Here is a 15,000-nt window from a genome sequence, read left to right on the forward strand (position 1 = left end):
TCCAAGAATCTCAGTCCATTCACGAGTCGGATCGATCACTCTCTCACGTGCAGTTTGGCGCAAAGCAGAAGTGAATTCATTCGAGTTTTTTTTTACAGATTGGGTAGGCTACTTTGTTGTGAGTTTTTCCCCCCCAAGTCATTTTCTTGCGTCAAAAGAGACAGCCTACAAGATCATTAGAACATAAACTACAAGATGGCACTTCAGAATAAAATCCTTCAACTGAGCTGCAGGAGTGTTTTGGGAGAAGTGCTCAATAAGAGTTTTGCCAGTAATTCACGCGCGCTGTACAAATCTGCGACCAGCGAGTCGCTCCGGATCTGCCCGACCCGAGAAGAGACATTCCCGGAGGGTGTGATCACACCGGGGGCCAGGGCGGAGGTGGTAGCTAAGGAGACCCGGATCAAGAGTCTGAAGGAGATGCCGGGACCAAGCGCCATCAGCAACCTGATCGAGTTCTTTTACCGGGACGGTTTCAGCAGAATCCACGAAATCCAGGTAGGCTACTGGGTGTTTTTGCAACTATGGGCGCTTTTGGCATTTTTTTTTTTGTGGCATTTTCTTAGTTTCATTTTGTCAGGAACCATAAACTGGTATTGGCTGGGACCATTTTATTCGACAAACTGATTTTACTCGTTTTCCCACTTACTGCAGATGTCATTACAATCACATCAAACATTTGGGTTTAAAACTGAATGACACAATGGGTTTCGGGATTATTGTGTTTATCTGTCTATAGTATTTGTAACTACCACATTTAGAAATAATTATTTTAATCCATAAATATGGGCCTGCGCTGGCTAAACTTGTATATCTGCATAAAGGCTACTATCAAAAAATGCAATTTCTTGTTGAAATTGTTATATATTTAGAATTTTTACAGTAGTTATATTGGGGAAAAGTAAGTGCTTTACACTTGGCGTGGACAGAAATGTGATATGTAATGTGTAGCCTGCATATATTTTTTTATTTAGACATCTGTGTAGATTGTGTGGGTAATGACAGGGTAATGGGAAATTGCATTCATCATCCAGGCTCTGTCGTAGCCGGCTGCGACCGGGAGACCCATGGGGCGGCGCATAATTGGCTCTGCGTCGTCCAGGGTAGGGGAGGGAATGGCCGGCAGGGATGTAGCTCAGTTGGTAGAGCATGGCGTTTGCAACGCCAGGGTTGTGGGTTCGATTCCCACGTGGTGCCAGTATGAAAAATAAAAGTATGTATGCACTCACTAACTGTGAGTAAGTCGCTCTGGATAAGAGCGTCTGCTAAATGACTAAAATGTAAAATGATTGTTAAAAATAAGTGGGTGGAAATGGATATCAACAATATCATTGATTGCTATATAGACAGTAAAATGTCATTTATTGAGCAGGGGGTATACCCACTTTATACCAAAGATATACAAAAAGTACTTTCTGATGGTAATAACCTGTAAATCATCATGACATTGTTTTGTTGAATGACAATTTGCTAAAAAAAAATCTGCCTGGACTCGGGGGTAGATGTCAAATAGAAAACATTCGTATGGTTTGTTAAGAATTTCAATTGGTACAAAATTTAAGAATTCGCAAAACGTATGATAAGTTACGAATTCCAATTTGTACCAAACTCATGGGCGGCGCACAATTGGCCCAGCGTCATCCAGGGTAGGGGAGGGAATGGCCGGCAGGGATGTAGCTCAGTTGGTAGAGCATGGCGTTTGCAACGTCAGGGTTGTGGGTTCGATTCCCACGGGGGGCCAGTATAAAAAAATATATATATATATATGTATTCACTAACTGTAAGTCGCTCTGGATAAGAGCGTCTGCTAAATGACTAAAATGTAAATGTAACATGTTTGTTATGGCTAACGTTAGCTAGGTGGCTAACGTTAGCTAAGTTAGGTTAAGCTTAGGGGAAGGGTTAGCTAAACATGCAAAGTAGCTCAAAAGTAGTAAGCAGTCTCTAAAAAGCTGTCCATGATGAGATCAGAACACGCAACCTTTGGGTTTGCGAGACGTTCGCGTTATAGGGCCCACCCATCCATATGTGTATTTTACTGCTCAAAACATTCGGTGTGCTTTTGAGTAACTGGGTGCATGAGTAGACCGACTGCTGCTGGAGTCCAGACAGGCAACTCTAGCTGAGGACACACTGACTAGTGTAGTATTAATGACCCTTTCCCCCCGTTGCATAAGCAACACTCCTTCCTCCTTGTCCCGCCGGGTTCACCTGAGGTTTCCCTGTCTGTCTAAACCTGAAGGAAAACCTCAGGAAATAATAATAAGCCATTTAGCAGACGCTTTTATCCAAAGCGACTTACAGTCATGTGTGCATACACTTTTACGTTATGGGTGGTCCCGGGGAATCGAACCCACTACCCTGGCGTTACAAGCGCCGTGCTCTACCAATTGAGCTACAAATCAGCTACTATGACTCACTATTGAAGAAGCCAGCACATTATTACCCGGTAGTCAATAGGGAAAACGTGTCTTCTTGTATAGCTGTAGACTACACTGTGACCGCACATTTGTTTTTTTCTGTCGAGTATAATTCATGTACTTCAGTTCAGTCTACTGAAGAAGAAGCCGGCTACCTGGGCAATAACACAACATGGCTGCTGTAGGCATACAGGTTGACAGTGCGCATAGTTTTGGTGAAAAGAGACTTTCTTTAGAGTGCTCGCCGTGTGCTGAATGAATCAAATTGTGAGTGAATGGAAAATGCCCATAGTACGTAATACAACTGCCTTCAACATGAGAACAGTTGTTTTTCGGGCACCTCCTTTGGGGGGCATTTGTGCTTGAGCTTGAGGACAAAGATGTGCGTCTCAGTGCCCCTCCCCCTCGCTCAAGTCTCTGATGATCTGAAGAACATTTGAATAGCCAATCAGAAGTACTGTGGGGAGGCGTTGCATAACCATCACCCATGTTAGGGTAAGGGACAGGGTTAGGGAAATGGTGTCAGGAAAAGAGTCACATTTTACATCTATTGTTCCGCACAGAGATAGAGAGATAGAGAGAGAGACAGAGAACATAGAGTGAAATATTAGTTTAGTGTGACTGTGACTATTTCTGAATGTAGCCTAATATCAACTGCCTGTCTATATCTTCATAGCCTGGTCCCAGATCTCTTTGTGCTGTATAGCCAAATTCCTGTTTCCAAACTCTGTGAGATAGAGAGATAGGGATGAGGTTTAGTTTAGTGACTCTAGATCAAAACAAAGGCATCACATTCTATAGGCTTGAACCCCCAAAACAGCAACCCCAGACAGTGTCCACAGAAACCCCAGACAGTGTTCACAGAAACCCCAGACAGTGTTCATAGAAACCCCAGACAGTGTTCACAGCAACCCCAGACAGTGTCCACAGAAACCCCAGACAGTGTTCACAGAAACCCCAGACAGTGTTCATAGAAACCCCAGACAGTGTTCACAGCAACCCCAGAGAGTGTTCACAGCAACCCCAGACAGTGTGTTATAGACAGTGTTCACAGCAACCCCAGACAGTGTGTTATAGACAGTGTTCACAGCAACCCCAGACAGTGTTGACAGCAACCCCAGACGGTGTTCACAGCAACCCCAGACAGTGTTCACAGCAACCCCAGACAGTGTGTTATAGACAGTGTTCACAGCAACCCCAGACAGTGTTGACAGCAACCCCAGACAGTGTTCACAGCAACCCCAGACAGTGTTCACAGCAACCCCAGACAGTGTTCACAGCAACCCCAGACAGTGTTCACAGCAACCCTAGACAGTGTTCACAGAAACCCCAGACAGTGTTCACAGCAACCCCAGACAGTGTGTTATAGACAGTGTTCACAGCAACCCCAGACAGTGTTCACAGCAACCCCAGACAGTGTTCACAGCAACCCCAGACAGTGTTCACAGCAACCCCAGACAGTGTTCACAGCAACCCCAGACAGTGTTGACAGCAACCCCAGACAGTGTTCACAGCAACCCCAGAGAGTGTTCACAGCAACCCCAGACAGTGTGTTATAGACAGTGTTCACAGCAACCCCAGACAGTGTGTTATAGACAGTGTTCACAGCAACCCCTGACAGTGTTGACAGCAACCCCAGACGGTGTTCACAGCAACCCCAGACAGTGTTCACAGCAACCCCAGACAGTGTGTTATAGACAGTGTTCACAGCAACCCCAGACAGTGTTGACAGCAACCCCAGACAGTGTTCACAGCAACCCCAGACAGTGTTCACAGCAACCCCAGACAGTGTTCACAGCAACCCCAGACAGTGTTCACAGCAACCCCAGACAGTGTGTTATAGACAGTGTTCACAGCAACCCCAGACAGTGTTGACAGCAACCCCAGACAGTGTGTTATAGACAGTGTTCACAGCAACCCCAGACAGTGTTCACAGCAACCCCAGACAGTGTTCACAGCAACCCCAGACAGTGTGTTATAGACAGTGTTCACAGCAACCCCAGACAGTGTTGACAGCAACCCCAGACAGTGTTCACAGCAACCCCAGACAGTGTTCACAGCAACCCCAGACAGTGTTCACAGCAACCCCAGACAGTGTTCACAGCAACCCTAGACAGTGTTCACAGAAACCCCAGACAGTGTTCACAGCAACCCCAGACAGTGTGTTATAGACAGTGTTCACAGCAACCCCAGACAGTGTTCACAGCAACCCCAGACAGTGTTCACAGCAACCCCAGACAGTGTTCACAGCAACCCCAGACAGTGTTCACAGCAACCCTAGACAGTGTTCACAGCAACCCTAGACAGTGTTCACAGCAACCCCAGACAGTGTTCACAGCAACCCCAGACAGTGTTCACAGCAACCCTAGACGGTGTGTTTCTTCCTCCTCTTGGACACAGAGAATGAAAACAAGACTGCATGCAGAGACAGAGAGGTGTTGAATTACATATTATTTTCCAGAGAGAGAATTTGACTAATTACATTACATAGTAATAATAATATATGTATTGTTTATTATAAACACCAGATGGGTCTCAGTGTCTCCTCCAGTAATATAAAGGTTCCTCTCCCCCCCTCTCTCTCTCTCTCTCTCTCTCTCTCTCTCTCTCTGTCTCTCTCTCTCTCTCTCTATCCCTCTCTCTCTCTCTCTCTCTCTCTCTCTCTCGTCTCTCTCTCTCTCTCTCTCTCTCTCTCTCTCTCTCTCTCTCTCTCTCTCTCTCTCTCTCTCTCTCTCTCTCTCTCTCTCTGTCTCTCTGTCTCTCTGTCTCTCTCTCTCTCTCTCTATCCCTCTCTCTCTCTCTCTCTCTCTCTCGCTCTCTCTCTCTCTCTCTCTCTCTCTCTCTCTCTCCCCTCTCTCCCCCTCCAGATGGAACACTCTCAGAAGTATGGGAAGATCTTTAAGTCTCGTTTCGGCCCCCAACTGGTTGTGTCTATCGCAGGGCGGGATCTGGTGGCCGAGGTGCTGAGGATGGAGGGTGTGGCCCCGCAGAGAGGCAACATGGAGTCCTGGAAGGAGTACCGAGACTTGAGGGGCCGATCTACCGGACTTATCTCAGCGTGAGTCTGACCTCTGAACTACGACCTGTGACATCATGGGACGCAACATTTTATACCCCTGAAAGGAGGGAAAGATAGAAATGATTCACGCGGAGAAGTAGTATCGACTTCAGTTAGTTGTAATGAATCTTTTTCATAAAATCATCAACAATGTACATAGGTACAAAACAGAATGTTTCACAAGTGCCCAATATCTCTTTCTCAGAGTTCCATAGCTCGTACATATTGTTCAATTAACCAGTAATGTCTCAGTTGATTCTTATTTTTTGAGTCTATGAATTCATTGACAGAACCCTTTTTAACCTTTTTAAATGCATCACATATTCTTCGATTTATCATCACCGTAAAATATCCTTGTATTTATTTTATTTTTATTTTTTACATTTACATCATTTAGCAGACGCTCTTATCCAGAGCGACTTACAAATTATCTATTTATTACAGATCTATTCATTGTTATCCTTATATGAACAAGACCTCCTCCTCCGCCTTTCTCTCTGTAGGGAGGGTGAGGACTGGTTGAAGATGAAAACCTTGTTGTCTCTGACCTCCTCCTCTGCCTTTCTCTCTGTAGGGAGGGTGAGGACTGGTTGAAGATGAAAACCTTGTTGTCTCTGACCTCCTCCTCTGCCGTTCTCTCTGTAGGGAGGGTGAGGACTGGTTGAAGATGAAAACCTTGTTGTCTTTGACCTCCTCCTCTGCCTTTCTCTCTGTAGGGAGGGTGAGGACTGGTTGAAGATGAAAACCTTGTTGTCTCTGACCTCCTCCTCTGCCTTTCTCTCTGTAGGGAGGGTGAGGACTGGTTGAAGATGAAAACCTTGTTGTCTCTGACCTCCTCCGCCTTTCTCTCTGTAGGGAGGGTGAGGACTGGTTGAAGATGAAAACCTTGTTGTCTCTGACCTCCTCCTCTGCCTTTCTCTCTGTAGGGAGGGTGAGGACTGGTTGAAGATGAAAACCTTGTTGTCTCTGACCTCCTCCTCCGCCTTTCTCTCTGTAGGGAGGGTGAGGACTGGTTGAAGATGAAAACCTTGTTGTCTCTGACCTCCTCCTCTGCCTTTCTCTCTGTAGGGAGGGTGAGGACTGGTTGAAGATGAAAACCTTGTTGTCTCTGACCTCCTCCTCTGCCGTTCTCTCTGTAGGGAGGGTGAGGACTGGTTGAAGATGAAAACCTTGTTGTCTCTGACCTCCTCCTCTGCCTTTCTCTCTGTAGGGAGGGTGAGGACTGGTTGAAGATGAAAACCTTGTTGTCTCTGACCTCCTCCTCCTCTGCCTTTCTCTCTGTAGGGAGGGTGAGGACTGGTTGAAGATGAAAACCTTGTTGTCTCTGACCTCCTCCTCTGCCTTTCTCTCTGTAGGGAGGGTGAGGACTGGTTGAAGATGAAAACCTTGTTGTCTCTGACCTCCTCCTCCTCTGCCTTTCTCTCTGTAGGGAGGGTGAGGACTGGTTGAAGATGAAAACCTTGTTGTCTCTGACCTCCTCCTCTGCCTTTCTCTCTGTAGGGAGGGTGAGGACTGGTTGAAGATGAAAACCTTGTTGTCTCTGACCTCCTCCTCCGCCTTTCTCTCTGTAGGGAGGGTGAGGACTGGTTGAAGATGAAAACCTTGTTGTCTCTGACCTCCTCCTCCGCCTTTCTCTCTGTAGGGAGGGTGAGGACTGGTTGAAGATGCGTAGCGTCCTCCGCCAGCTGATCATGAGACCGAAGGACGTGGCTCAGTTCTCTGACGATGTGAACGCTGTGGTGGGTGACCTGGTGAAGAGAGTGGATACGCTGAGGAGCCAGCAGACAGACGGACTCACCGTACTGAATATTAACGATCTGTTCTTCAAATACGCAATGGAAGGTGGGTAGTGGGTACAGGGAGGGTGGGTAGTGGGTACAGGGAGGGTGGGTAGTGGGTACAGGGAGGATGGGTAGTGGGTACAGGGAGGATGGGTAGTGGGAGGATGGGTAGTGGGAGGATGGGTAGTGGGAGGATGGGTAGTGGGAGGGGTGGGTAGTGGGAGGATGGGTAGTGGGAGGATGGGTAGTGGGAGGATGGGTAGTGGGTACAGGGAGGATGGGTAGTGGGTACAGGGAGGATGGGTAGTGGGAGGATGGGTAGTGGGAGGGTGGGTAGTGGGAGGATGGGTAGTGGGAGGGTGGGTAGTGGGAGGATGGGTAGTGGGAGGATGGGTAGTGGGAGGATGGGTAGTGGGAGGGTGGGTAGTGGGTACAGGGAGGATGGGTAGTGGGTACAGGGAGGATGGGTAGTGGGTACAGGGAGGATGGGTAGTGGGTACAGGGAGGGTGGGTAGTGGGAGGATGGGTAGTGGGTACAGGGAGGGTGGGTAGTGGGAGGATGGGTAGTGGGTACAGGGAGGATGGGTAGTGGGAGGATGGGTAGTGGGTACAGGGAGGATGGGTAGTGGGTACAGGGAGGATGGGTAGTGGGAGGATGGGTAGTGGGTACAGGGAGGATGGGTAGTGGGAGGATGGGTAGTGGGAGGATGGGTAGTGGGAGGATGGGTAGTGGGAGGATGGGTAGTGGGAGGATGGGTAGTGGGAGGATGGGTAGTGGGTACAGGGAGGATGGGTAGTGGGTACAGGGAGGATGGGTAGTGGGAGGATGGGTAGTGGGAGGATGGGTAGTGGGAGGGTGGGTAGTGGGAGGATGGGTAGTGGGAGGGTGGGTAGTGGGAGGATGGGTAGTGGGAGGATGGGTAGTGGGAGGATGGGTAGTGGGTACAGGGAGGATGGGTAGTGGGAGGATGGGTAGTGGGTACAGGGAGGATGGGTAGTGGGTACAGGGAGGGTGGGTAGTGGGAGGATGGGTAGTGGGTACAGGGAGGGTGGGTAGTGGGAGGATGGGTAGTGGGTACAGGGAGGATGGGTAGTGGGAGGATGGGTAGTGGGTACAGGGAGGATGGGTAGTGGGAGGATGGGTAGTGGGTACAGGGAGGATGGGTAGTGGGAGGATGGGTAGTGGGAGGGTGGGTAGTGGGAGGATGGGTAGTGGGTACAGGGAGGATGGGTAGTGGGAGGATGGGTAGTGGGTACAGGGAGGATGGGTAGTGGGAGGATGGGTAGTGGGAGGATGGGTAGTGGGAGGATGGGTAGTGGGAGGATGGGTAGTGGGAGGATGGGTAGTGGGAGGGTGGGTAGTGGGAGGATGGGTAGTGGGAGGATGGGTAGTGGGAGGATGGGTACAGGGAGGATGGGTAGTGGGAGGATGGGTAGTGGGTACAGGGAGGATGGGTAGTGGGAGGATGGGTAGTGGGAGGATGGGTAGTGGGTACAGGGAGGATGGGTAGTGGGAGGATGGGTAGTGGGAGGATGGGTAGTGGGAGGATGGGTAGTGGGAGGATGGGTAGTGGGTACAGGGAGGGTGGGTAGTGGGAGGATGGGTAGTGGGTACAGGGAGGATGGGTAGTGGGAGGATGGGTAGTGGGAGGATGGGTAGTGGGTACAGGGAGGATGGGTAGTGGGAGGATGGGTAGTGGGAGGATGGGTAGTGGGTACAGGGAGGATGGGTAGTGGGAGGATGGGTAGTGGGAGGATGGGTAGTGGGTACAGGGAGGATGGGTAGTGGGTACAGGGAGGATGGGTAGTGGGAGGATGGGTAGTGGGAGGATGGGTAGTGGGTACAGGGAGGATGGGTAGTGGGAGGATGGGTAGTGGGAGGATGGGTAGTGGGTACAGGGAGGATGGGTAGTGGGTACAGGGAGGATGGGTAGTGGGTACAGGGACGATGGGTAGTGGGTACGGGAGGATGGGTAGTGGGTACAGGGAGGATGGGTAGTGGGTACAGGGACGATGGGTAGTGGGTACGGGGAGGATGGGTAGTGGGTACAGGGAGGATGGGTAGTGGGTACAGGGAGGATGGGTAGTGGGTACAGGGAGGATGGGTAGTGGGTACAGGGAGGATGGGTAGTGGGTACAGGGAGGATGGGTAGTGGGAGGATGGGTAGTGGGAGGATGGGTAGTGGGTACGGGGAGGATGGGTAGTGGGTACAGGGAGGATGGGTAGTGGGTACAGGGAGGATGGGTAGTGGGTACAGGGAGGATGGGTAGTGGGTACAGGGAGGATGGGTAGTGGGAGGATGGGTACAGGGAGGGTGGGTAGTGGGAGGATGGGTAGTGGGTACAGGGAGGATGGGTAGTGGGTACAGGGACGATGGGTAGTGGGTACGGGTGTGGCAGCCATCATTTCCAATTGCTAAGCTAATAAATCCCAACTTTCTCGTGATCTTGATCTTCCTCCTCTTCCAGGTATGGCGGCCATCTTGTACGAGGACCGTCTGGGCTGCTTGGAGAATGAGATTCCTCAGAAGAGCCAGGACTACATCGCAGCCCTGCACCTGATGTTTAGTTCCTTTAAGATGACCATGTACGCTGGAGCCATCCCCAAGTGGCTCAGAACCATCATCCCCAGACCCTGGGAGGAGTTCTGCAGCTCCTGGGACGGACTGTTCAGTTTCAGTAAGTTTCGGGTGACGCTGCATTCCCATGGTGATTTACCCCGGTGTTTTGACCAACAACAACAACAACAACAACAAAAAGGCCTCAGGCTCTTGTGTTTCTGTAACTCGTCGGACAGACTCTTTTAGTTTCAGTGAGTGTTGTCACTGTGAAGTTGCCTCTAGACCAGGGGGTTTTTCCCCAAACTCGGTCCTAGGGGACCCCAAGAGGTGCACATTTAGTTTTTGCCCTAGCACTACACGGCTGATTCAAATAATCAACTCATCAAGTTTTTTGATTATTTGAATAAAACTGTGTAGTGCTAGTGGAGAAAAACCAAACGTGCACCCCTTGGGGTCCCCTAGGACCAAGTTTGGGAAATGCTGGTCTGTACTCTGATCTTGGGTCCGTTTTGCATTTTCCCCCACTAACGGTTTAAGGTTAGGATTGGGAGAGGAGAAGCTGGTCCTAGATCTTTACCTATGGGAAACGTTACCCTGGAACAGGAGGACTACCGGTTTCTAGGCTTGCACAATTCCCATAAACCTTCCCAAAGTTCCCAGGTCATTCGGAAATCCTGATTTGGAGGAGTGCTGGAATTAGTATACACAGGAAGGGAATCCACCTGCTTTATGAAGGTTTCTGTAATTGTGCAAACCCCCTAGCTGTTTAACACTACTGAGCTAGGCCTTGTCTATACACTGCTATAGTTACTGGACCTGTGCCGAAAAAGGACCGGGTCAAAAGAAAAACAGTTCAGGTCAACATCACAGCATGTGAAAAGGAATAGAGAGAGAGAGGTTGAACAGGGTTGGGAGTGAACGTGGCTCTTTATGTAAAGAGATGGCCTCTCTCTCTCTCCAGACCAGCTGGAAGCTGATGTAATGCCGGATCCAGTTACATGGGGACTGGAGGGGGGGCAGACAGACAGACCCATGTTACGTTCAAAAACTGAAACAGACATGTAGTGCAATCCCATCACTAGGTGTCAAATGTGTTGATGTCTGCAGCAAAAGTCATTGAAGTGTAAGGACTATTAAAATATATATATATTAAACTAAGACCCTTGCCTTTCGTGAACTAAACGCTAGTCTTGTCCTTCTATCTCGGACTGCTGATAGCTACTTCATTGAGGAAAAATGTCTCACCTACGCTCTTAGAAAAAAAGGTGGCATCTAGAACCTCAAATGGTTCTTCATCCCTCCCCATAGGAGAACCCTTTGTAGAACCATTTACATTTAAGTCATTTAGCAGACGCTCTTATCCAGAGCGACTTACAGTTAGTGAGTGCATACAACATTTTTTATTTATTTTTTCATACTGGCCCCCCGTGGGAATCGAACCCACAACCCTGGCGTTGCAAACGCCATGCTCTACCAACTGAGCTACATCCCTTCCGGCCATTCCCTCCCCTACCCTGGACGACGCTGGGCCAATTGCGCAACGTCTCCCGGTCGCGGCCGGCTACGACAGAGCCTGGATTCGAACCAGGATCTCTAGTGGCACAGCTAGCACTGCGAAGCGGTGCCTTAGACCACTGCGCCATTTTGGTTCCAGGTAGAACCCATTTGGGTTCCACGTTGGACCCTTTCCACAGAGAGTTCTACCTGGAACAAAAAAGGGTTCTCCTATAGGGACAGCCGAAGAACCCTTTTGAAACCCTTTTTTTTCTAAGAGTGTATCAATCTTAGATGAATGTACTAACTGTAAGTGTCTCTGGATAAGAGTGTCTGCTAAATGACTAGAATGTGAATGAATGCATGTAACCCTATACTGCTGTTGTGTTCCTTAAATGTCCACGTTATGTTACCATAACCCTCTCAACCATCCTATCCTCTCCTTCCCCCAGGCCAGATCCATGTAGATAAGCGTCTGGGGGAGATCCAGGATCTGGTGTCCCGAGGAGAGGAGGTGAAGGGGGGGCTTTTGACTCACATGCTGGTGACCAGAGAGATGAACCTGGAGGAGATCTACGCTAACATGACTGAGATGTTGCTGGCTGGGGTGGACACGGTGAGCAGGAGGGGAGAGGGTGATGTTGCTGGCTGGGGTGGACACGGTGAGCAGGAGGGGAGAGGGTGATGTTGCTGGCTGGGGTGGACACTGTGAGCAGGAGGGGAGAGGGTGATGTTGCTGGCTGGGGTGGACACGGTGAGCAGGAGGGGAGAGGGTGATGTTGCTGGCTGGGGTGGACATGGTGAGCAGGAGGGGAGAGGGTGATGTTGCTGGCTGGGGTGGACACGGTGAGCAGGAGGGGAGAGGGTGATGTTGCTGGCTGGGGTGGACACGGTGAGCAGGAAGGGAGAGGGTGATGTTGCTGGCTGGGGTGGACACGGTGAGCAGTAGGGGAGAGGGTGATGTTGCTGGCTGGGGTGGACACGGTGAGCAGGAGGGGAGAGGGTGATGTTGCTGGTGGGGTGGACACGGTGAGCAGGAGGGGAGAGGGTGATGTTGCTGGTGGGGTGGACACGGTGAGCAGTAGGGGTGGAGGAGGGGAGAGGGTAATGTTGCTGGTGGGGTGGACACGGTGAGCAGGAGGGGAGAGGGTGATGTTGCTGGCTGGGGTGGACACGGTGAGCAGTAGGGGAGAGAGTGATGTTGCTGGTGGGGTGGACATGGTGAGCAGGAGGGGTGGAGGAGGGGAGAGGGTGATGTTGCTGGTGGGGTGGACACGGTGAGCAGGAGGGGAGAGAGTGATGTTGCTGGTGGGGTGGACACGGTGAGCAGGAGGGGAGAGAGTGATGTTGCTGGTGGGGTGGACACGGTGAGCAGGAGGGGAGAGAGTGATGTTGCTGGTGGGGTGGACATGGTGAGCAGGAGGGGAGAGGGTGATGTTGCTGGTGGGGTGGACACGGTGAGCAGGAGGGGTGGAGGAGGGGAGAGGGTGATGTTGCTGGCTGGGGTGGACACGGTGAGCAGGAGGGGAGAGGGTGATGTTGCTGGTGGGGTGGACACGGTGAGCAGGAGGGGTGGAGGAGGGGAGAGGGTGATGTTGCTGGTGGGGTGGACACGGTGAGCAGGAGGGGAGAGGGTGATGTTGCTGGCTGGGGTGGACACGGTGAGCAGGAGGGGAGAGGGTGATGTTGCTGGCTGGGGTGGACACGGTGAGCAGGAGGGGAGAGAGTGATGTTGCTGGTGGGGTGGACACGGTGAGCAGGAGGGGAGAGAGTGATGTTGCTGGTGGGGTGGACATGGTGAGCAGGAGGGGAGAGGGTGATGTTGCTGGTGGGGTGGACACGGTGAGCAGGAGGGGTGGAGGAGGGGAGAGGGTGATGTTGCTGGCTGGGGTGGACACGGTGAGCAGGAGGGGTGGAGGAGGGGAGAGGGTGATGTTGCTGGTGGGGTGGACACGGTGAGCAGGAGGGGTGGAGGAGGGGAGAGGGTGATGTTGCTGGTGGGGTGGACACGGTGAGCAGGAGGGGAGAGGGTGATGTTGCTGGCTGGGGTGGACACGGTGAGCAGGAGGGGAGAGGGTGATGTTGCTGGTGGGGTGGACACGGTGAGCAGGAGGGGAGAGAGTGATGTTGCTGGTGGGGTGGACACGGTGAGCAGGAGGGGTGGAGGAGGGGAGAGGGTGATGTTGCTGGTGGGGTGGACACGGTGAGCAGTAGGGGTGGAGGAGGGGAGAGGGTGATGTTGCTGGTGGGGTGGACACGGTGAGCAGGAGGGGTGGAGGAGGGGAGAGGGTGATGTTGCTGGTGGGGTGGACACGGTGAGCAGGAGGGGAGAGAGTGATGTTGCTGGTGGGGTGGACACGGTGAGCAGGAGGGGTGGAGGAGGGGAGAGGGTGATGTTGCTGGTGGGGTGGACACGGTGAGCAGGAGGGGAGAGGGTGATGTTGCTGGTGGGGGTGGACACGGTGAGCAGGAGGGGTGGAGGAGGGGAGAGGGTGATGTTGCTGGTGGGGTGGACACGGTGAGCAGTAGGGGAGAGGGTGATGTTGCTGGCTGGGGTGGACATGGTGAGCAGGAGGGGAGAGGGTGATGTTGCTGGTGGGGTGGACACGGTGAGCAGTAGGGGTGGAGGAGGGAGAGGGTGATGTTGCTGGCTGGGGTGGACACGGTGAGCAGTAGGGGAGAGGGTGATGTTGCTGGCTGGGGTGGACACGGTGAGCAGGAGGGGTGGAGGAGGGGAGAGGGTGATGTTGCTGGCTGGGGTGGACACGGTGAGCAGTAGGGGAGAGGGTGATGTTGCTGGCTGGGGTGGACACGGTGAGCAGGGGGGGAGAGGGTGATGTTGCTGGCTGGGGTGGACACGGTGAGCAGTAGGGGAGAGGGTGATGTTGCTGGCTGGGGTGGACACGGTGAGCAGTAGGGGTGGAGGAGGGGAGAGGGTGATGTTGCTGGCTGGGGTGGACACGGTGAGCAGTAGGGGAGAGGGTGATGTTGCTGGCTGGGGTGGACACGGTGAGCAGGAGGGGTGGAGGAGGGGAGAGGGTGATGTTGCTGGTGGGGTGGACACGGTGAGCAGTAGGGGAGAGGGTGATGTTGCTGGCTGGGGTGGACACGGTGAGCAGTAGGGGAGAGGGTGATGTTGCTGGCTGGGGTGGACACGGTGAGCAGGAGGGGAGAGGGAGTCTCTGTTTTAGCAGCTCGTCCCCTCCTGTAAAGTTATCCCAGCGTCAGGTCAGGCCATTGAACCAGGGGGGTGACACACTACCCCGTAACCCAGCAACAACGTTTCTGTCACGCCTGTTTTTTTTGTTTCCCCCCAATTCTGTTGGTTGGAGCCTCACAGGGGGTGTTTTTGTCTTGGACCCCACCAGACCTCCCAGTGTGTATGGGAACAGTGTGTGTAGCCGACCAGGGTATGTGTTGTGGGATGTCAGATTAATGTGACGTGTTAATGAAAGGGGGCCGGGGGGAGGGGGGGGGATTTGAACTTGTTGCTGCGGTCACATCTTGGCAGGGGGTTGGGTTAGCAGACTGCCTCTGTCCAGCCTCTACCGTGCTCCTCTCTGCTCCTCCTAGCTGTAACAGTGTGCTATGCTCTGGGAGGAGGAGGAGGAGGAGGAGGTGGAGGAGGAGGAGGAGGAGGGTTAATTCCCCCTGGTTGCCAGGGTGTTGCCAGCTGAGGAAACCAA

The 15,000-nt window shown here is 52.2% G+C and overlaps 1 protein-coding gene across 1 annotated transcript in view; it reads left to right on the top strand.

Moving 5' to 3' along the window:
• The window catches only part of LOC121563781 (cytochrome P450 27C1), a 23,414-nt gene that overhangs the window by 75 nt on the left and 8,339 nt on the right, over positions 1–15,000 (top strand). The window contains exons 1-5 of the mRNA XM_045215228.1: positions 1–498; positions 5,288–5,478; positions 7,121–7,320; positions 9,729–9,938; positions 11,767–11,930. The exon at positions 1–498 is cut by the window's left edge and continues 75 nt beyond it. Coding sequence (XP_045071163.1) covers positions 196–498; positions 5,288–5,478; positions 7,121–7,320; positions 9,729–9,938; positions 11,767–11,930 — 1,068 coding nt within the window. The 5' untranslated portion in view covers positions 1–195. The remainder of the gene's footprint in view (positions 499–5,287; positions 5,479–7,120; positions 7,321–9,728; positions 9,939–11,766; positions 11,931–15,000) is intronic.

Source organism: Coregonus clupeaformis, unplaced genomic scaffold (genome assembly GCF_020615455.1).
Source record: "Coregonus clupeaformis isolate EN_2021a unplaced genomic scaffold, ASM2061545v1 scaf0398, whole genome shotgun sequence".
In the NCBI taxonomy this organism is placed as follows: domain Eukaryota; kingdom Metazoa; phylum Chordata; class Actinopteri; order Salmoniformes; family Salmonidae; genus Coregonus; species Coregonus clupeaformis.